This window comes from Lynx canadensis, chromosome E3 (assembly GCF_007474595.2).
Source record: "Lynx canadensis isolate LIC74 chromosome E3, mLynCan4.pri.v2, whole genome shotgun sequence".
NCBI lineage: Eukaryota > Metazoa > Chordata > Mammalia > Carnivora > Felidae > Lynx > Lynx canadensis.
Genome location: NC_044318.1, coordinates 31,510,898 through 31,533,801, shown reverse-complemented (window position 1 = coordinate 31,533,801; position 22,904 = coordinate 31,510,898). Strand labels below are relative to the sequence as shown.

At 50.5% G+C, this 22,904-nt stretch overlaps 1 protein-coding gene across 2 annotated transcripts in view; it reads left to right on the top strand.

Moving 5' to 3' along the window:
- HIP1 (huntingtin interacting protein 1) overlaps positions 1-22,321 on the top strand; it is a 122,984-nt gene extending 100,663 nt beyond the window's left edge. For both annotated transcript variants that reach the window (XM_030301467.2, XM_030301469.1), the window contains exons 17-31: positions 1,334-1,435; positions 1,682-1,825; positions 2,301-2,436; positions 4,184-4,270; positions 4,462-4,569; positions 4,652-4,785; positions 9,630-9,740; positions 10,511-10,569; positions 10,960-11,053; positions 12,528-12,628; positions 13,145-13,250; positions 13,966-14,089; positions 14,553-14,614; positions 17,673-17,781; positions 18,519-22,321. In XM_030301467.2, coding sequence (XP_030157327.1) covers positions 1,334-1,435; positions 1,682-1,825; positions 2,301-2,436; positions 4,184-4,270; positions 4,462-4,569; positions 4,652-4,785; positions 9,630-9,740; positions 10,511-10,569; positions 10,960-11,053; positions 12,528-12,628; positions 13,145-13,250; positions 13,966-14,089; positions 14,553-14,614; positions 17,673-17,781; positions 18,519-18,571 — 1,530 coding nt within the window. In that variant the 3' untranslated portion in view covers positions 18,572-22,321. The remainder of the gene's footprint in view (positions 1-1,333; positions 1,436-1,681; positions 1,826-2,300; positions 2,437-4,183; positions 4,271-4,461; positions 4,570-4,651; positions 4,786-9,629; positions 9,741-10,510; positions 10,570-10,959; positions 11,054-12,527; positions 12,629-13,144; positions 13,251-13,965; positions 14,090-14,552; positions 14,615-17,672; positions 17,782-18,518) is intronic.
- Positions 22,322-22,904: the final 583 nt, after the last annotated feature.

The following is a 22,904-nucleotide window of genomic DNA, read 5'->3' as shown; positions in this document are numbered from 1 at the left end:
CGGAGCGACGAAGGGGGTCCAGCTGAGTAGGTACATCAGCAAAGGCTTGTCCAGGGTGAGTCCGGGAGGGTTGAGAGAAGTGAAAGCACCTGGGTGTCAGAGAGACTTGTGGCCAGGAGAACACCCATGAGTTGGGGGGTGGGTGGCAGTAAGAGATGTCAGATGGGGGTGCCTGGGTGGCTCAGTCAGTCAAGCATCTGACTTCAGCTCAGGTCATGATCTCGTTGTCCGTGGGTTCGAGCCCCGCGTCAGGCTCCGTACAGACAGCACAGAATCTGGAGCCTGCTTTGGATTCTGTGTCTCCCTCTCTCTCTTCCCCTCCCCTACTCGCATTCTATCTCTCTGTCAAAAATAAGATAAACATTTTAAAAATTTTTAAAAGAGGGGTGCCTGGGTGGCTCAGTCAGTTGAGCGTCCGACTTCGGCTCAGGTCATGATCTCGCGGTTTGTGAGTTCGAGCCCCGCGTCGGGCTCTGTGCTGACAGCTCAGAGCCTGCAGCCTGCTTCAGATTCTGTGTCTCTCTCTCTGCCCTTCCCCACTCACACCCTGTCTCTCTCTCCTTCAAAAATAAATAAACATTAAAAAAAATTTTTTTTAAAAGGAAAAGGATAGTGCCTTTCACTTTTCTGTGACCCAGAGTAGGAAGTAAAATTTCACAAAGCCGTGCTCAGCCTTACCGTGTGGATGCGTGTGGTTATATTTTTTGCTTTGTTTATTTCCTTTTTTAAAATGTTAGCTGTAAATTCTCATGGGTTGCAACGGGCTCTTCAGAAAATACCACTCAGAAAAGAAATTTTTAAAGAAGGGAATTGTTTCCAGATGGTAAGATGCAGCAACATATCAGGCGTTGGGGTGGCTGAATTAACAATCCGGTTCTGTATCAGTAATGCTTCTATTTAAATAATAAGAAAGAACACCTTCTATGTGTAAGAAAAAAGAACCAGTTCTACTTTAATTAGTATCATAAGCCGAAGCGTGACATTTAGGAAATGTCCCTAAAACTCCCGTCTTTGATATTCCACTTAGCCAGAAGACTTGTCACTATACTCTGGGTTCCCACCTCCTCCCGCCCACTTTTGGGCGCATCCAATCTTGCCTCCAACGGAGCACACGAATCTCCCGTTGATAGCTTGGGGCTTGTTTTTGAGATTTTGTTTTTAAGGAATCCCTGCGCCCAACGTGGGGCCTCCAACTCACCACCCAGAGACTAAGAGTTGCGTGCTCTATCTACGGAGCCAGCCAGGCACCCCAGTAGCTTGGAGATTTTTACAGGCATTTATCCCTGGCAACCAGCACCTTGATCAGAGTGCTTCTGCGTTTCTTCTCTTTCAGACTCAAGAACAGACCGAAGTACTGGACAACTTGAAGCAAGAACTTGCCACCAGCAAACAGGAACTCCAGATTGTCCAAGACAGCCTGGAAACTTCTGCCCAGGCGAGCATCACCTCCCTTCTCTCCCTTATTTTTCCCCCTCTGGCTTGGGCACTGCCGTCACCCGGCGGCCAGCTGCATCCAGCAGCTGGCCAAGCTGGTCCCATCCGTGCTCTGTGTGTGATTGGGGAGGGTGAAGGTGGCGGCTTAGAGATACCACCTGCTGTTCCGTGTGGCCTGCTGGTGGGTCTGGACTCCTGGGAAGCGGACAGTTTGATTCTCCCTCTTCCCGCGTGGCCGACATTGCAGGCAGAAGCCAAATGGGCGGCACAGCTCGCGGAACTAGAGAAGGAGCGGAGCGGCTTGGTGCACGCTGTGGCCCTCCGGGAGGAGGAATTATCTGCTCTTCAGGAACAGCTGGAACTCGCCCAGCAGGAACTATCCAACACACAGGCAAGTAACAGACGCCTGCTGGGTGCCCGGGTCCAAGCCGCGGGCCTCGGTGATGTATCCATGGAGGCGGGGAGCTGGGGACGGTCGGTGAAAACCGTCTGGGGCCTCTGGGCTGATCGTGAAGGCGTTCTGTGGGCACAGCACTGCACACCGGCGTGCTCTGCATCACCCCCGGAGCAGATGAGGGACAGCCAAGCTCCCTGTCTTCACAAGAGAAGCACTGTGCGTGGTACTCCCCCCAGGCGCAGAGAATGGGTTACAGGAGGTCCATCCCCATAGCTTCCTGTGTTGCACCCCTGCGCACGCCTGTGGACCAAGGGAAAGGGTCGTTGTCTGTGGCAGGCGAACTGGCTTGGGCCTCCTTAGCCACAACTTGAGTTAAGATGCCGGAATCCCAGCTGCATCAAGATGGCTGCTGTTCGAAGGCTCGTGACGGGGTCTGTGTCAGATTCTCACCTCCCTGGACCATTTCTAGGAATCAGTGTGCCAGCTCGCCAAGGACCAACGCAAAATGCTTCTGGTGGAGACCAGGAAGGCTGCGGAGCGGGTGATACAAGAGGCCCTGCGGCAGCTGGAGGAGCCCCCTCTGATCAGCTGTGCCGGATCTGCAGGTATGTCCCCCTGTCCTGGTTGCACACGTGAATCCTTAAAGCCCGTTGCCGTTGGGTGTTGACATTGAACCCCAGCGACACTGAGAGCGGGGGTCCTCGGCCTGCTGCCTGTCAGAGTCGCCTGGTGATGACCAGTCCCCACTCTAAGATCAGTTCAGCCGGAAGCTGTGTGGCCCAGGGCCTCAGTGGTAGTACTTTCTGAAGCCCCCAGTTGTGATAAGGACTGCTCTGTGCAGTGGGTCACGCCAACGAAACTCTCCCTGGGAGCAGAGCCCTGATGACGACTCTAAGCGTCAGGGGGTGGAGGAGCAGACGGCCCTGCATCTCTGAACAGAAAAACGTGGTCTGAATGAAGAGGTGGTTGCTCAGGAGCTTCAAGCCCACACGGGGAGCACCATGATGTATGGCGGGGCAGAAACAATGAGAATGCCCATGCAGTCGCAGGCTATGAACGGGGCCCGCTCTGCAAGGTCAAGAGTCCTAAGGGCACGCTGATTGGGCAGCAGTCGGAACTGGAGAAGCCCACCGGATGAGAGGAGGGCCAGGGACGCCTGGGTGGCTCAGTCGGTTCAGCATCCGACTTCGGCTCAGGTCATGATCTCACGGTTTGTGAGTTCGAGCCCCACATCAGGTTCTCTGCTGTCAGCACAGAGCCCGCTTTGTATCCACCGCCCCCCCCCCCAAAAATAAACATAAAAAAAAAAAGATGTAAAAAGGAGAGGAGGGCCTTCATGCACAGTAGGTAGCAGAACATCCAGGCCCAGGACATTGGTGACGTCATGTGTAGTTGCTGGCGAAGTAACGAGAGGACCCACTGAGAACAAAGGCGGATGGAAGGGAACAGCTGATAGTTGATTTTCATTATCGAATAGAAACGTCTCCATTCGGTGACGTGTACAGCCAGGACTGTCCTATCTTATTCGCCAGGGAAGCCATCTGTAATGGCTTCCATTACGGCAGCCCCGAATGAAGGAGCACACAGTACCCCGCCAACCGGGGAAATGCCAGGAAATGGGGCAGCCATGGGCAGGCTCTGAGAAGAGACTTCATGAGTCGGGGGTTTGACAGAAGAGGACAGACTTGAGCCAGTGGAGGGGCAGAAACATGGGCATTGTAAGCGCTTCACATACCTCGGCCCAGCGAATCCTCACGATGGCGCCGTGAGGTGGTGCCGTTACTCCGTCTTCAGATGAGGAAGCTGGCATGGACGGCCTGAGAGCATAGCCAGTGGTGGTGGGGCCGGGAGCCACACCGATGCAGTGTGACCTGAGTGCCCACATATTAACTCCTATGGGACACGGTCTCTGTGGACCAGGGCACAGAGGCACAGAGTGGGGACGGCTGTGTTGCGTGCACAGCATGAGCCTAGATTCGCCTCACGGAGCCAGGGGTCTGGGCTCGAGAGTGATGAGAGTCCGAGGGCCTTGAAAGACTTAACAGGAAGGCCTGGATTTGATTCGGCGGCAGTAATGAGAAGTGAGAGGCTGATTCTCGGCTGCTGCCGTGGTTGCCCTGGTTCTTGGCTCAGGGACCAGATGGGCTCAGAAGAACAGCTTTTGAAGCTGCATTAAGAGAGTCGTGTACCTGCAGAGTCAACCATCTCCGCCCCACCCCCCATCTTAGGGAACCCCCCGCAGGGCTGAGGCCACTTGCTAGGCAGTCTCATCCACTGGGTGGCTTGACCTCACGGGGAGAAAGTGACTCCAACACCAGTGGCTCTGACTCTGCCCTGTCTCCCCTCTCACAGATCACCTTCTTTCCAAGGTCAAGTCTGTTTCCAGCTGCATTGAGCAACTGGAAAAAAGCTGGAGCCAGTATCTGGCCTGCCCGGAAGGTAAGAAAGGCAAAGGATGGGGTCTGTTGCTAGTGACGGCTGGGCAGAGTTCAGAAACGCTTGCCTGCGGAAATAACAACCAGGCCCTATGCTCCAAGAAAGGGGTGCATATAACTTGTCAAGCAGGGAAGGAGGTAGGGCGGTAACGGCTCGTGAACAGTGCTGAGAAACCTCCTTTACACTCCTGGCAGATATCAGTGAGCTTCTCCGCTCGGTAACCCTCCTGGCCCACCTGACCAGTGACACCATGGCTAATGTTAGCACCACCTGCCTTCGAGCCCCACCGGAGCCTGCTGACTGTGAGTACTGGGGCTGGGGGGGCCAGTCTTATAAGCAGGGGGAGCGGAGGACTCAAAAGTTTTGGTTGTCTTACGTCTCCAGCACTGACCGAGGCCTGCAAACAGTTTGGCAAGGAAACCCTCACCTATCTGGCCTTCCTGGGGGAAGAAGGAATGCTTGAGAATGACAGCACAGCCATGAAGAGCTGCCTCAGTAAGATGTCCGCCATTGGCGAGGTAGGACCAGTGTCTCAACCGGGGGGAGTTGCGATGGTTCTTGGGTGAGTGCCGGTGACGGGCCAGGGAGTCAGTGATGTCCGAAGCCAGTTCTTCCTGGCTTCCCACTTGACTCCAGAAAGTGAGAGTTGGGGCACCTGGGTGGCTCAGTCGGTTAAGCGTCTGTCTTCAGCTCAGGTCATGACCTCACAGTTTGTGAGTTTGGGCTCCGTGTCAGACTCTGTGCTGACAGCTCGGAGCCTGGAGCCTGCTTCGGATTCTCTGTCTCCCTCTCTCTCTGCCCACTCCCCGACTTGTGCTCTGTCTCTCCAAAATAAACAATGAAGAAGGAAGGAAGGAAGGAAGGAAGGAAGGAAGGAAGGAAGGAAGGAAGGAAGGAAGGAAGGAAGAGAGAGAGCTGACACTGAAAAATCTGACCCTCTGCCCAATTTTCCAGTCATATTTCATTCATCGCCTATGAGTTGAGAACCTACTGTGTGTTCATCGCTATGCTAAACAATATCAAAAAAGAATAAGCATAGTTTCTCTGTTTTCAAGGATTTGTATCTGGTTGGGCAGGTAACACCTAACATGGAGATAGCAGGATATTTATTGATTTAATAAAGATGTAGTGAGCATGTCATGTGTAGTGGGAATTGTGGTAGATGTAGTTGTACGGAGACAAGCCATCGTCTCTCTGGGAAAGAAAAATAAGGAAATCATCCATTTTGATACAGTGGGACAAGAGCAGTAATCAAGTCTGTTTTAAGAGTTCAGTACAAGGCCACATTTACTTAATTCCAAAAATGTGTCATGATATCAATTCCAGGGAGGGAAGAGATCAGGGCCAGAGTTCAGATTTTCGTCATCCCTCATCCAAACTCTTAAAACAGGCTTCTGGTTAGTTTTTCTGCCTCTGGTCTCTTTTCCCTCTGATCTCTTCCAAAAACAAAGATCGTTGGATGACAAAAATCAAATCACGTAATGTGACATGCAAGGACTGTCACAGTCTGGCCCTTATTCATTTTTCTGGGTCCCTCTCCCCCTTTTCTGCCTTCACCTTACAGTGTTGGTGGCTAGTGCCACAGGGTACCTGCCTGCCTGTCTCTTTCCCCCATGAGTCTTCAAAGGTAGAGCCCGTAGCCTTTTTCCATTGTCCCTTGGTCCCTGGTATGATATCTGGCAGGTGGTTTACACCCAGTGAATGTTTAACTAATTGAATATGCACATGGAGAGAGCAAAGCAGTTACAAAGATCGGATAGAGAGGAAGGTTCATACTGGGGAGAAGTGGGACGACGAGGTAGATGAAGGAAGACTGGATAACGGTGAATTGCTAACCCTTCTTTCAATAGAATGACATGATCCTGGTGGTATTTTAGTATTATTAAATTCCTGATGGTGGCCAAGAGCATTGCCACCGTCTGCCTTTTGCTGGAGACAGAGCATCTTCTCCCGTGCTGCGCAGAACTCAGTGTCAGTATACACACACAAAAGCCTGTAGGACACCGTGAGGTGAGGAAATAAGAATCGAGTTAATTTAAAAAAGCAAAGTGTGAGAGCAAGATCCTGGGCAGGTTTCCTTTCTGGCAGTAAGACTGACCAAATATTTAGAAGCTCTTCCCAGCACAAGACATGGAAAAAGCTAAATAAAATGGGGGGGGGGTGGGGATGTTAATTGAATCTGAACTGGCCGAAAACTAAGGAAATTCTCAGAATCAGAAACCAAGAGGACGCAGGAACTGGTGTTTGTCCATCTCTTGACCTAGAGCTTGGATTTTAATGGGCCACACATACAGAGGAGACTGAAAAACAAAACGTAAGCCCGAGTAGGGTAAAAGTTTGGAATGCAGAGACTTCCTCCCCAAAGCAGAACTCCAAAAGGTCACACCCCAAATAAGTGGGGGGGAAAGCCTACTCTGTTGGAGAGATCTTGTCTCAACCTCAGTTGTAGGGGTAGAAGGAAACACGGCTGCCTAGGGAATTTCTAACTACAAGCCACCTTTCTATGGTTTCAGGGTCCAAATCTCCTACTACCTGTGTGACCTGAAAAAACCCAAACAGAAAATCAAATGTAGGGTGCCTGTTACACGTCGGTTACGTGTCTGACTTCATCTCGGGTCATGATCTCGCAGTTTGTGAGTTTGAGGCTGGAGCCTGCTTTGGCTTCTGTGTCTCCCGCTCTCTCTGCCCCTCCCCGTTCATGCTCTGTCTCTCAAAAATAAATTTAAAAAAATTTGTTTTTAATTTTTTTAATTTAAAAAAAAAGAAAGAAAACTAAATGCAAAGTAGTCAGGTTTTTAGGAGCCCAAGTACCTGGTGGAAGCAGATCCAAACGGTCTCTGAAGGAATATACTTTGAACCTAAATCCCAAAGAACTTTCACAGAGTCCCAACGCACATCAATTCACCATGAGTGTGTTTGACGTGTTCCAGAACATTTTCTTTTTTAAGTTTATTTAGTTTTGAGAGAGAGAGAGCATGAGCAGGAGAGGGGCAGAGAGAGAGGGAGAGAGAATCCCAAGCGGGCTCTGAGCTGACAGCGTGAGATTATGACCTGAGCCGAAGTCAGACACTTGACCGACTGAGGCGACTCCAAGTACTTTTTAAAAGGCAGTAAAAGCGTGGCAAAGGAATAAGACATTTTCAAAAATGACCAGATATATTTGATAAACAACCATGGGACTTCTAGAAATGAAAAATATAATCATTGAAAGTCAGAACTCAGTATACAGATTCAACAGCAGGTTAAACAAGGCTAGAGAAAGAATTAGTGGGCTGGATGATAGAACTGAAGGAATTATATAGAATGTGGCACAGATTTTATAAACTAGAGTACAGAAGTTATAGGTAGAATGATTAGTCAGGGTTCCAGATGAAGACAATAGAAAGACTATGTCCTTTTCTCCCCCAAGTAACATTTTTAGTTCTAAGTGTTACAGACTTTTCTCCTACACCTGCTTTTTCCAGCATTCTGTGTGTGAGGTTCATCCGTACAGATACATTCATTTTCACTGCTCTGTAATATTCTGTCGTGTGACTATAGCTCAAATTACATATCTATTACATATCTGTTTATATTTATTTATCTATCTGTCACATAGCTAGATGTCTATGGCTGATGAACATTTGGATTCTTTCCGGTTTGAGGCTGTCACAAATGTGCCATATGGTCACTTGTGTAAATATCTCCTAATGTAAGAGTTTCTCTAGTGCATTTGCCTAGGGATAGAATGACTACATTACAGGGTCAGCTGGGTGGCTCAGTCGGCTAAGCATCTTGACTCCTGGTTTTGGCTCAGGTCACAATCTCACAGTTTCATTAGGTTGAGCCCCATGTCAGGCTCTGTGCCGACAGCACAGAGCCTGCTTTGGATTCTCCCTCTTTCCTTCTCTCTTCCCCTCCCCCACTTGCTCTGTCTCTCTGTCTTTCTCTCTCTCTGTCTCTCTCTCTCTCTCTCTCTCAAAATAAATAAACTTAAAAAAATAATAATTCCTACATTATAGAACAAATCTCACACACAATGCCGAACAAACAAGCAAAATACATACGGTAGGATTCCTTTTAAATAAAGACCAATATATGCATACTTAACATTATACTCTTTAAGGATACATTCTTATGGAGCTTTAAAAAAAAGACATGACAGGGACGCCTGGGTAGCTCAGTCAGTTGAGCATCCAGTTTCGGCTCAGGTCATGATCTCATGGTTTGTGAGTTTGAGCCCTGCATCGGGCTCTGAGCTGACAGCTCAGAGCCTGGAACCTGCTTCAGATTTCGTGTCTCCCATCTCTCTGTCCCTCCCCGCTTGCACTCTGTCTCTCTCTCAAAAATAAATAAGCATTAAAAAAAATAATAATAAAAGGATATGATAAAGCATTCTCCTGAATTCTGTGTTTATCTTAAGGTAGGGAATAGGGATGTCAGGAAATGGAATTAGAACAGGATACAAAGGAAATTTCAAAGATACTGATGTTTCTTAAGCTATTCCTTAGGTCGGGTGGTAGATACATGGGTCATTGTTCTTATTCTTTTTTTTTTTTTTATGTTTATTTATTTTTGAGAGAGACAGAGAGAGACAGAGAGAGAGAGAGCATGAGTGGACGAGGGGCAGAGAGAGAGAGGGAGACCCAGAACCTGAAGCAGGCTTCAGGCTCTGAGCTGTCAGCACAGTGCCTGACACGGGGCTCGAACCCACGAACCACGAGATCATGACCTGAGCCAAAGTTGGACGTTTAACCACCTGAGCCATCCAGGCACCCCGTTTCTTATTCTTTAAACCATTCATACCTGTTTTATACTCTTGGAGGCATAACACATAATATTTGCAGAATTCACAGACTTTGCCATCAGACCTGAGTTCAGATCCCTGCTCTGCCATTCATTAGCAGTGTGACTGTGGTCAAGACCTCTCTGAGCCTTGGCTTCCCATCCGTAGAACAGGACGAGTCACTGCCTCATGATTGCTGTAGACACAGAGTTAAATAAGAGGCAGAGTGTTGGTTGGAAGGCATCACCCACATTTGAAGAGGTTTTTGACATACCTCCCAAGCCTCAAATGCAATCAACACTGTGCAGCTGTGGGGTCAGGGTCCAAGCAGCCGCAACTGAATGGGCTTGTGGGGTTAGGCAGGGTGGCTTTCTGGAAGGAGTGGGGGGGGGGCGGTTTCAGTGAAAGGGGGATGTGGAGCGTGAGGGTTTACGCAGTAGCGAGTTCTAGATGAGGCCTCCACGGGTTCTACAAGCGTGTTGCGTAGTGGGACCTTCCTCTCCTACCTTCTGCCACCACGCGAGGACTATGGGTCTGTCGGGGAGGGATGGAGAGGAAGTCAAAGGGTCGTTTCAGCCTCTGTGCTGCCGTTCGCAGGAGCTCCTGCCCAGAGGCCTGGACATCAAGCAGGAGGAGCTGGGGGACCTGGTGGACAAGGAGATGGCTGCCACGTCAGCTGCCATTGAAACTGCCACGGCCAGGATAGAGGTATGGAAGCGTCTGCCCGTCTCCTAAAGCCAGGCCCTTGCAGCTTCCTCGGGTGTGACATTGCCCATGGGACACGTCTCAGTTGTCCATCCAGGCCACAGATGGCCCCTGTAAGACCAACCCCAACCCAAACTCCCCAGGCTCCCTGAGGCATAGAAAAGGAGAAGGTCCTCACCTCCTTCGGTGTGAGGCCATCCTGCGTTACGGTTCCAGCTGGACCGCTTGTTCGTCGTGTGACTTGTGACGGGTTGTTCCATTAGCCTCGCTCAGATTCCGTTTCTAGATGATGGCAGTGATAATAGTGCTTGCCTCAGAGGGGCGTTGGAAGAGTTAAATGAGATAATGCACATTTATCTTCGTGCCAGGCGCGCACCAACAGCTCCGATTGTGTCGGGGAAAAGCTGAGTGGGCACCATTGGAAGGGTCACATATTGTTCCTTTGGTGGAAGGCTGCAGGCTGCCCACCTTGGTTTGCCCCTAGCCGCTGCCCCCTCTGGCAGGTGCAATATCTCAGAGTTCTGTGCACGTCGGCCTGGGTGCCAGAAAGTCAAGACGGACACCCAACGGACAGGAGAGCCAGCCTGCTGGGGCTGCTTCTCGCTGACTAGATCGGAGGTCTGGGCTCTTTTCCCAACCCGCCAGGACGTGGATGGGCGTTTCTGGATTTGGGTTTCTCAGCTACCACGGGGTGTTGGACACAAGGTGCTTCAGGATGCCAGTGAGTGCTCCGTACCCATGATGTATTGAGATACCCTGCTTGTTTTCAACAGGAGATGCTCAGCAAATCCCGAGCTGGGGACACAGGAGTCAAATTGGAGGTGAACGAAAGGTCAGTCTACACAGTGTGGTCAGGATCAGTCTCTCCTGCATTGGATTATATTAATTACAATAGGACATTAGCAGCCACAGGCATTGGCTGAGTCTGTATAATTGTCGATAACGGTATTCTTAATAAAATTGCTGTTGCATTTTAGGGGAAAAGAAACCCCGAGAATCATCACATAACTGTCTGCGGTCAAGTCTCCTCACTCACGTACCTTTCCTCCAAGGCTTCACCGCACCCCCAACCCCCCTCCTCCCGCCCCCACCCCCGCCACCGTATTCCCCACCCCCTTTCCCATCCCAAGTTTGCCTGTGTTTAGGCATGAAAAAGAAAAACGTCTGTTTCATAGCTCTTGGTCTCTGTTCTGTGTCCCTGACCTTTTTTTTTCCCCCCTAGGATCCTTGGTTCCTGTACAAGCCTAATGCAAGCCATCCAGGTCCTGATTGTGGCCTCTAAGGACCTCCAGAGAGAGATAGTGGAGAGTGGCCGGGTAAGCGTGGCTGAGGGCCCCTGGATGGGGGGACCAGACATCATTCACAGACTCCCAGTTCACTGGGAGGCTCTGTCCACTCCATACACTCATCCACCTTCAGTCAAATCCACGGCTGCTGCCATCTTGTCCCATGTGTCCATCTGAGGGCGTGGTTCCCTTTCCCCGGGCCGAGCACAGATGCCATGGGAATCTGGGGCGCTGCCAGGTCCCCAGGGAGCAGTCGGCCCCAGCCTCCAGCTGCAGGCTCGTTAACCCAGGCGCCATCACCAGATCCTGCTCTGGAAACCCCGCGTGCATTGCAAGCCTGGGCCCTTGGAGGAGGAGGGGAGGGCTTTTGAAAAGTGGGCAAATGAGAAGAGCCAGCCTGGTGCTGACCTTTCATAGCGGGTGGGGCCATGTCTGTTTCTGACGGTGGAATCCACTCCTCGCACACAGACTCTATCCCAGTTTCTGGTCAGCATCATCGCTTGGCTTTCTCAGTCCTCTGCGGGCATTCCTACTGCCGTGTTTCCTTCTCACACCTGCGTGCAGTGCAGCTCAGGAGACAGAGGTCCAGGGAGGGATTCCTGAGCCCGAAAACTATCCTTTATTTTTTTAATGTTTATTTATTTACTTAGAGAGAGAGAGAGAGAGAGTGGGAGAGAGGGGCAGAAAGAGGATCCCAAACAGGCTCCGCACTGTCAGCACAGAGCCCGATGCTGGGCTCGATCCCATGAACCGTGAGGTCACGACCTGAGCCGAAACCAAGATTCAGACACCTGACCGACTGCACCACCCAGGCGCCCCCTGAAAACTATCCTTTAAAGAACGAAGCCATATCTGCTTTGATGGTGGTGCTTCTTACCAGTCTGGGAGGGGATGGTTTCTGCCCCCCGAAAATAGAGACGGGGACTGAGTAAGGAGAGCTTGGAGATTCTAAGATTATCGTCTTGGAATTTGGAAATGGAAGACACTTCCAAAGCACGGAAGCATTTTAAAATTCCAAGCAGAAATTATTTGCTTAAATTATTCACTGTGTAGTCTCTTGGCAAATCATGGTAAGTGGTTGGACTCCAATCACGTTGTTCATCTATGCAGATGCCTATATACATATATATGTATATGTTTATATATACTCTTATATATACAATGTAGAAATGTTGTGATATAATAGAAATCCTAGGGGCTTTGGAGTCAGAAAAGCCTGGGATTTACTTCCACTTATTTCCTGCATCAACTTGAAAAGTATTATTGCCTTTCTGAATCTTAGTTTTGTCATCTGTAAAATGGGATGATTAATGCTTACCTCTTGCGGTTACTATGAGGTCTCTATGGGGTAATATATGTGTGTGTGTGTGTGTGTGTGTATGTATACACACAGATAGATAGATATATAGATATAGATATAGATAGATATTTGTAGGTATCTAAGCACCGGGCACACAGTAGGCACTCAATAAAAGCTAGCCATTCTTATTTTTCATTTCCTTAGGGAACAGCATCGCCTAAAGAGTTTTATGCCAAGAATTCTCGATGGACGGAAGGACTCATTTCAGCGTCCAAAGCTGTGGGCTGGGGAGCCACTGTCATGGTGTAAGTGTCTGTTGCTCCCAAGGCTCCTCAACCCCACCCCCATTCCAGTGACCCATCGCAGAGAATAGCCGAGGGAAAATATCTGCCCCGTAGGAACTGTTGATAGGGAAGACAACAGTATTAAACTTTTTTTTTTTTTTTTTTTTTAGTGTTTATTTTTGAGAGAGAGAGAGAGAGAGAAAGGCAGAGTAGGGGGTGGGGGGGGCAGAGAGAGAAGGAGACACAGAATCCAAAACAGGCTCCAGGCTCTGAGATGTCAGCACAGAGCCCAGTGCGGGGCTCAAACTCATGAGCCATGAGATCAGGACCTGAGCCGAAGTCAGACGCTTAACCGACGGAGCCCCAACAGGACTAGAAGTTTAAAAAGAAACATGGATCTCCTTGGCAGTGCAGGAGTGGGGCAGGCAGTCTGTGTTCTCTGAAAAAGCCAGGGTGATAGGCGAGGTCTGGAGGTGGGATTATAAGGGGTTGCAGCCGTCAGTGACATAATCTATCTTGTCCCTTCCTGACTCCCAGGGACGCAGCCGATCTGGTGGTACAAGGCAGAGGGAAATTTGAGGAACTGATGGTGTGTTCGCATGAAATTGCTGCTAGCACAGCCCAGCTTGTGGCTGCGTCTAAGGTAGGAGCCGCACACGACGCCCCGGGGCTCTGTAAGGGCCGGCTAGATTAGAGACACTCGGATGATGGAGCCTGCCCCAAGAACAGAGGAATTATCCAGGGTCCACGTAGGTTGGGTCCCACATTAAAATTCTGCCTCTCAAGGGTCCCAAACTACCCTCCTCTGAGAGCCTGCCATCTGTCATCAAGGAGCCCCTCTGCCCAGCTTGTCACATGGGCTTCTCTTCTTGGCTTTCATCACTTTTGTTAGTAGTGGCCTTTGAGGGTCCCAGCCATGCCGACCTCTGATCGACAGTCTCGGCATTCAAGGAGCTCTTAGATAAGGAATATGTCAGCACAGTGGGCTGGTTACCTGGCCCGGCTCTGAGGTTCCACTACCGATGTCTGCCTCTCCTTAAGAGTCTCTGCATTTGAACCACTGCCCCATCTAAACGTGATACAAAGCTTTTTACCAAAATCTGTCTGTGAGTTCTGTAGTACCCCGGGGAGTGTTCTTATCGTCCTTACTTACCATCACCCCAAATTAGTTTCCATAACTAGGAAAGCTAGAGTCTGAGGCCACCAAATATGCCGGGGAGGTGACCCCAGAGACAGCGATTTTTAAGAAGTCGATTGGGGACCACAGCGGATACCATGTTTGTCAAGCACTGTCGGACCGACTATTTGATTCAGTCGTCGCCACGTTGTGTGAACCTCAATCCGCTTGGTCCTGGCAGGTGAAAGCTGATAAGGACAGCCCAAACCTGGCCCAGCTGCAGCAGGCCTCTCGGGGAGTAAACCAGGCCACCGCCACTGTTGTGGCTTCGACCATTTCTGGCAAATCACAGATCGAGGAGACAGGTAGCCTTCCAGAAGCAATGCTTTCCTTACCTGTCTGGTTCAGCTATTTTTATGTTCTTTTTCATGACCCCAACGTCCCACAATTCTGTTTCCAAATTCTGTATTGTTCATCGTTCTCCACGCATACTTATATTCTCGTAAGATGGGACACCGCATAAGCATGCTATTTGTATCTCCATGGCAACAGACCTTAAGGTGGATTTTCCATTTAGTAATTTCTCTGGATTCAAAGACATGAGTCTCCAGGCCTGGCTGTCCCGGGGGGTGAGGGGAGGGGTGGGGAGGTTCTGAGCCTCGTTACCCTTTCACGGCACTTCTGTCCCGTCCATCCATCAGTGACTTTCAAGTGTGTGGTGGGAACTAGCAAACCAAGCCTTTTAGCAGAGCGCTGACATTGGCCGCCTCTCGGGCGAGAGTCAGCCATGGGCATTCTCTGACAAGACCTTCTCTCTTATCCTTGCAGACAACATGGACTTCTCTAGCATGACACTGACCCAGATCAAACGCCAGGAGATGGATTCCCAGGTACGATCCCCGCTTCTGAGTGCACTGTTCTGTTGCCAGTGACGTCACCCCCAAATCTTGTCCCCATGGAGAGAAGCCAGTGGGGGAGAGTCTTGGGGAGGAAACAAACACGGACGGACAGTCGCCCAGGAATGAATGCCAATGATGCTGGAAGGGACAGTGGAGGCGGCGGCAGATGATGGGTTAAGATCAGAATCTTAACTCTTGCTCACTAATGCCCCTCTCAACGTTACCATCAGGGATTTCCTAGCCGACATCAACGAGCATTTAATGTCTTGTGATTGACAATTTTTTCATTGTAGTTGACATCTAACGGTACATTAGTTTCAGGCATACATGTAGCGACAATTCCATGTATGGTCCCCATCTGTCACCATGCAACATCATGACAATATTTTGTTAATGACAATATTATTGACTATATTCCCTATGCCTATGACTTATTTTTCTCATAACTGGAATCCCGTACCTCTTAATACCGTTTCCCTGCTGCACCCATCCCTCCGCCCGCTTCCCCTCTGACAGCCACTAGTTTGTCCATTTCTGCTTTTTTTGTTTTTCAGCAGTTATTTTTTTTTTAAACTTCTGCTATGAATTATTTGTGTATGACCTCTGGTTTAAAAAAGAAAAATCAATTCACCGAGAACCCATCAAAAGACAATGCCATTATCCCCGATTGTTCAGTAAAGTTATGGCATGCAAAGGAATAGGAATCCATGGGACCCTGAAAAAAACCCTGACATCCTTGTTTTAGAATGACTGGTCCCAGGGGTGCCTGGGTGGTTCAGTCGGTTAAGCATCCAACTTTCGTTCAGGTCACGATCTCACAGCTCGTGAGTTTGAGTCCCACACTGGGCTCTGTGCTGACAGCTCAGAGCGTGGAGCCTGCTTCAGATTCTGTGTCTCCCTCTCTCTGCGCCCCACCCCTGCTCATACTCTGCCTCTCTCTCCTTAAAAAAAAAAAAAAAAAAAAAAGAATTACTGGTCCCAGTCTTGGAGTAAAGTCCAGGTTGAAGACCGTTAAAGGCTCTGTATGTGTCTCTCGACATCTTTTAGAAAAAGTCATATGGCCAAATACTGGAAGACCCGAGGTCAGGCTTGAGTCTACACTGTCTACACTGTCTTGCTTACTGGTCTCATCCAGCCCCGCTTGACTGCAGATCCCATCTGTATGCTGATGAGTATGAGAGCCTTCTCCCTGGCCTCAATCTTCTCCTTGAGCTCTGTGTTTGTCCAACTGCCTACTTGATCCCTCCACGTGATGCCAAATACATCTCTAATTGAATCGGTCCAAACCAGGGCTACTGGTTTCCTTCCCACTCAGATCTGTCCCTCCCCTGTTTTCTCCATCTCAGTAACTGGAACCCCTCCCAGACCTGGATGGCGGAGACCTAGGAGGCATCCTTGGGTCCTCTCTTCTCCCTCTTCCTTCTACATCCAGTCCCCCAGCAGGTCCTGTCAACTGTGACTCTCCTGGCCTGAACCTTCCCCCTTTTCTCCGTTTCCCTAACCCAGCCTAAGCCACCACTGGTTCTCTCCTGAACTACTGCAAAAGCAACTTAACTGTAACTTATGCAAGTGTTTGTTTCCAAGTAGTTTTGTGGAGGGGCCAGGGAGGTGGGGCAGTTGGGGTGGAGAATAGGAAAGGGTGTTGCTGAGACAGGTCCAGCCCTGGGTTGACAGTTGGCAGAACTTGGTGAAGGCACACGATGGAGTTCGCCATATCATCTCCATTTCTCTGTATATGTTCTCCATTTTGCATAATCAAAAATTTGAAAAGAAAAAAAGGAACCACCTAACCGGGCTTCATTGCTTCCACTCTTGCCCCCTACAGTTTGTTCAGGTTCCGCATATTTTATTTTCTTTCTTTCTTTCTTTCTTTCTTTATTTTAAGTTTAGTTATTTTGAGAGAGAGAGAGAGAGAGAGAGCGAGCACACACACATGTGAGCAGGGTGGGAGTGGGGGGGCAGAGAGAGCTGGAGAGAGAGAATCCCAAGCAGGCTCCACACTGTCAGTGCAGAGCCCAACATAGGGCTTGAACTCACGAACTGTGAGATCATGACCTGAGCTGAAATCAAAAGTCAGACGCTTAACTGACTTGAGCCGCCCAGGTGCCCCAATTTTACATATTTTAAAAGCGTAAATAACATCACTTTATGTCCCTTGCTTAAAATCTTCCAATGGCTTTCCTTTCACACTTGAGTTAATACCCAAATTCCTGACCCCAGCCCGGGGCCCTGGGCTGTTTTTCCACCCATCTCCCATGGCCCTCTCCCTCTCCCAACCTCCTTCCTCCCTGAGTAGCCTCTGCTGAGCACCCTTTGCCCTTATCACATGACCCTGTGTCACTTTCACTATGGGTCTGACCTATTCTTGTTCATGAGTTTGTGTCTTTGCCCTGCAGGGTAAGCAGAGACCTAGTCTGTCCATGCACCACTGTGTCTCCAGCACCTGCCGCAGAGCCCCGGGGTACATGATGGGTGCTCAGCTCAGCAAATGTTTCTTGAATTAATAAGTAAATTAATAAAATAACTAGAATTAATGAGGGGTAGGGATAGCCAGGGACCAGCATTTTCCTTGGGAAGATTGTGCTTTTTCCTGTATAATGATAACCCTAAGTTGGACCAGCCCTTCAGAGATACCAGAGCCATCAGAGCTGGCTCTTGCCTGGATTTCCAGGAAAGCGGGATTGAAAGAGAAGGGGGATTTGGTTGGAACATGCCACACGGATGGGCTACACGTTGGAGATGCTTTCAGATAGAGATTTCAGAGGAGCACGTTATGAGCCCTACTCCCAACAGGCTTTGGGGCTATAAGGCATCAGGTCCAGTAGAGGGCCCCAGTGAGGAACAAGAGGAGCCACTGGGATAGACTGGTGGATGGCAGAGGGTGGGGAAATCCACAGACCCGAGGATGAAATTGAGAACCAGGTACACTATGGAAACGGGGTGAATAACCCAAAGGAAGAAGAGACCCGGAACATGGAGGAGAGGGACTGAGTTAACACGAGACCACTGTCCGGTTGCTGCTCAAGAGCACATTCCACTCTTCCCACAGGTCCGGGTGCTGGAACTGGAGAATGAACTGCAGAAGGAGCGTCAAAAACTGGGAGAGCTTCGGAAAAAGCACTACGAGCTCGCCGGTGTTGCCGAGGGCTGGGAAGAAGGTGGGCCTCTCTGAGGGCCGGTGAGGGCACGGTGAGGGGTGGGTGCACGTCCCCTCAGACGTGACCGAATGAGGCGCCCTTCAGGCCGCTGACTTCCCCCTCACGACTCACAGAGCGTGTTTTCTCTGCAGTTGTAGATAACCTCCAAGCCCAGAACTGCCATAAATTGTGGCGAATCGAGAGCTTTGGGGGTCACCTGTCAAGACCTTAACCTTGACCAGTGGGCTCATCACCCACTCACCACTGTTCCCTTCCAGGCCCAGTTAGCCTGGTTTCCGGCCCAGCAGTTTCCTGTGTGGCTTGCACAGAGGTGAACAGTGAATGAAAAAATGGCGGCCAGCAGGCAGGACAAGTGGATCACAGGCCTCTCGCTGACCAGGGTCAGCAGTGGGCACCAGTGGCCGCGCCATAGACAGGGTCAAGAGCTAGAAATGGAGTGGAGTGGGGGTACTGTCAGGCCCACCCGCCCAGAGAGGCTTTATCGCCTGGAATGTACTGCTCTCCCACGTGCCTAACGCGGCCAACTTGATCACAACCAGGACTGCCAACCCTCGTCGTCTTGTCTGCGGGAACCAACCACAGATGCGTACCACTCATGGTCGGGCACCTAACTTGGGGAATAGATGCCTGTGAGCATGAGGTATTTTAGAGCCTAACGCTGGTCGCCGTTCCTGTCGGGTACATGAACGCGTGCACATGCGACGCGCTATGAAACAGAAATTACCGTTGTCTTTCAGGAACAGAAGCATCGCCACCAGCACTGCACGAAGCGGTCACCGGAAAAGAATAGAGCCACACCGACACCCCACACGTCTGAGTGTAAATCTTGTTGCAGTCTCTGTGTGTTATTCCCCAGCCACAGCCTAAGCCCCCGGGGGTCCCAGCGGCAGCCACACCGCACACCGCTCCCGTTGTCCAGAGCCGGGGACCCGAATGGCCTTCCACAGAGGAGGGGGACCAGGGCCGCCCCCGCGGAGAGGCCCTCCCTCCCAGTCCTGCCTGCTGTTTGACACCCCCCCCCCCCCCGATGCTCGGCATCCTTGTCTGAGGGGCCTGCTGTTCCGGAGAGCCTGGCAAGGGGCCATCTATGCCTTCTCTTCTCTGTTTTCTTCTCAGCCTTTTCTTTTACCATCATTTGCACCAACTTGGGAGCATCCGAGGGCTGGTGGGCTCCAAACCAGGATGCCGCCCCGAATCTGCCGTCAGAACGGCGGGAGCGTCCTGGCTGAGCACGCCAAGGCAGCTCTCCCCTCTCTTGGCAGTTCCATGGCTTCCCACTTCTTCTTACGGTGGTTGGTTGGGTTTTCTTTGGGGGGGGGCTGTTTTTGGTTTTTTGGGGTTTTTTTTGGTTCTCTTCTTTCAGTGTTCACTCGTAGAGCCAACTCTCCCAGAGGGAGCGCCCCCAGAGCTCTGCGCCATCGGGGGGGGGCCCCTAACCACAGCAGGTAACAGCAATGGTGCTGCTTAGCCTCCACCTTGGTGCTCCACGCCAGCCTCCATGCTGAGTGTCCTGCGGAGCGAGGATGGGTCAGCCGAGGCCACTCCCCGGGGGCGGGCACCGCTGCAGGGCCACGCTTTCCTCCAAAGGCTGAAGCAGAGCGAGTGCCTTTTCCTCCTAAAGCGAGAGCCCGGCTGAGAGAGCCCCTGCCCACCTTCACGAGCGACCAGGGGTAAAGAAAGAAGGGGAGGAGGGGTGCACACTGCCCAGGTCTCGGGAGACCCCGCTCTTGGGAACTCTTCGCGACCAGGCTGGAAAACCTGATCACATGCCTGAATGTGTCGGTGAGAGAAGCCACATTTCTGACCCCAGAATGAATTTTCCGGGCCACCTCCCTTCAGACCCAGGCAGGACCCTGAGGGGGAGTGCATGAGGGGTTTCCAGTTCCTTTCTCCAAATGGCTGCTTTGGCATCCTTGTGAACCTGAAGAAGCTATATAGTTCCACGTTCTACCTAATCGATAGACCCAGAAGATCAGGCAGACTTGCTCCCGGCAGGAAAGAACCCTGTGCTTGGTTTGGTACCTTTCATATTTATTACTAACCTCCGTTGAGCAGCAGCAGCCTACAGAAAGCCGCTTTGAGCAATCAGGATTTGAGGTGTGACGATGGCAAGGCGTGCGTTGCTGCCCTAGGTCATCAGTCTTCAAGTATCAGAAACAAGCTTCCCAATCTGTTACCAGTCTAGACCCCGAAGCGAGCAGCTTCCTCAGAGCATCTGGGTCAGGGAAACCGAGAAAGGGGGACCACTGGCTCTGAGCCCTTCCAGCCACACATCCCGGGCCCTTGCTGCTCGGACGGGATGAGGACAGAAGGCACGTAACGGCTTCCTAGAGGCGGGCAGCCTGACAGCACTTGTCCACCTCCAGATGGACCCCCGCATTTAAGTGACCTTCCGATCTTGGACAAACAGCGTCTTCCTTCCTTATCTGTAGCAACTCGTAGGTAGAAAGCCAACAAGCACTTCCCAGGACCTGTCCCAAAGGAACGTCTCGAAGTGTTGCTACCTGACAGGTTGTGAGAGTCCTGTTTGATCACTGTGAATCAACCCCGCCCCTTCCTAACCACGCCCCTCCCTGTCTGTACATTTCCTAAGTAGGGCACTCCAGACGCACTCTCCCATTAGCTCAGATTCCAAGAGTCAGACGTGCTATCTCCACATTGGGCTAAGGGGGGGTGGTCAGCGGTAGAAGATGAGCGGTCTTACGCTTTAAAGTCCCTTGGTGCTCAGCGTTTTTCCATCCGCGGCTCAGAAGGAATGGCGTGCGGCATCCCCGTCCCCGTTGTGCGTTCTCAGAGTGGGTCAACATTACCACAGAGGACTAGTCCTCACTTCCCAGAGTCTTGGCCAAACTGTTGTGCTCTAGGTTCCCAGTGGTGACAAAAAAATCTAGAATGTGGGACCACACTAAGACTCTGAATCACACTCCCTCTAAAAAGAAGCCACGGTAACTTTTAAAACCTTTTTGGACTGTGGACTTAGCCCGAGTAATCCAACCGTGCAGAAGGCAATTAAACAGGAACACAGGCTAATCCCGTCTCGCACGAGCCAGATGCAGCACAATTCTGTTGGTCATTGCTCACCTTGGAAGCTGGTCCATGCTCTAGCCAAAATCAAATTGTCCTACCTTGGCTTTTCTAAAAATGAGCGTATCTCTACTTGGTGTGAAATGCTCAATTAAAACAGGAATCATATCCTAAGGCTAAAAATGAACTCACAGCCTTTTAGTCACCTGAGCATCGGTAGTGACTGAAGTCCCATGGGTCAGCGTAAATGGGTCACAGCGAGGCAGAGCAAGAAAATGGCTTAGGGCCGATGAGAGGTTGAAAGACAGCCGTATCCGTTATTTAATTTTGTAATACAGTGCTCTAATACCTCTAGAGTAAGGGTTTGTGTGTACATAATAAGGAACACAATAGAAAAGACCTGCCTTTGTGGGGTTCTTTTATATCTGAGTCAGGAGTTTAAATTAGACTGTAATTTAGATTGTTTGCTGATTCTGCTGCTTACAGCAGGGTCCCTAGGATCCCACCTGAATGGGAGTCCCTAACCCATGGCTGGAAGAACCAAACATTGTCCAGAATATCCTTTTTTGGAAGTGTTTGAGCTGCCAGGTCAACACCAGGGTTTACCAGGTACCACGGGGGTCACGATGCATGTCGTCCATTCAGTCAGGTTGGTTTGCTTCGGCTCCTCCCTGAGGAGGAACTGGTTCTGAACTTGCACCTGGGACATACTCACTTCTCTGCCGGCTCCGTGGCCCGGAGGCATCTGCCGGCTCTACTTACCCTGGTCTCTGACAACAGGTAGAAGTTCTTGCTACCTTCTACCGCCTTTGCAAGTCTCTGGAAATCCTTCCTGCCAATGAAAGCCTTCGATCCTGGCATTGGCCTCTCAACTAGATTGGCTTTGCCCGTCGCCATCTTCGGTCCTCCAGGGACCACCCTGTCTATAACATAGAACACCACCACCACGGGCCTGCCAGCCTTCACCACAGCAAACCGGGCCAGCTGTCTGTTGCTCAAGTCCCCTTCGTCTCCCAGGGTCAGATCAAATGCAGGATCAGCGACCCAGAGCGGTGGCACAGCCTCTCACCCCCAGGAGCCAAAGCAACGGGAAACAATTGGTTAGATGCCGTGGGGTCCGATTCTGAGAGTAGGTCATTTCCAGACATGGTTTTCAGGTGACCCTCAACTACCTCAGGTTTGAAGGCCCTAAACGAAGCTGATTACTACTCATAGGGACAAACCGAGGGGGTTCAGATAAATCTTGGTGATAACTTATAACAAACTCTCACATTTAGGTTTGCAGGGATAGGATGGGTTTGTTTTTTCTTGTTTTTAACCTTTCCCCCAGTTTTCCATTAGAATAGTTCCTATAAATGAATTTCATTTTCCAATGAGTGCCTACCTTCCCAGGGCAGGTAGCCACTGGCTTTTGTTCCCTTCCAACAATACTTTTCTTATGGTATTAAGACCTTTCTTTGTATAATACATTGCATCTGTGTTTTCAATTTTTCAAATAAATATTTCAACCTGGCAATGGAGAGTAGTTGTGATGACCGGCCAACCAAAGTGGTTTGGAGGTTGGGGTTCCAGTGAAAAGCCTATACTTCTATCCTGGGATTCAGTGAATCCGCTTAAGCTCTGCACCTCTGGGAGTCGGTCTGAAAGACAGGACGTTTTCTGAGGGATACAACTGTAGAGAAACTGGTTTGCACTCCTTAATCATGTTCTGTCTCCTATACACTGTCCTGACCTTGGGAATGATCGAGCGGAATGTCCCAAAGTGGCCAATGCTGTCATTTATCTTGATGGCCGGGTCTGTGCGTGAAATCTCAGGATTTGAGGTGTGATCTGAGGTCCCAGGCTATGGATGAGCCTTTCCCCGCCTGCAAGACACAATAGTAACCTGCCGTCTTAAAAATTGGATGGGACAAATGCCGCTCAGTGCCAGAGGCTGCCAGTCCCGGCTCCCAGAGGACCTGCAGAGGGAGCTGCTGTTAAGCTAAGGGGACATCCGAGGGAGGGAGATGGGGAAGGCCCGGGGATGAATTGCCCAAATGACTCATCAAGTAAGGAGAGAGGGACCGCCTGGCAGGAAGATGATCTGGATAAATACAGAA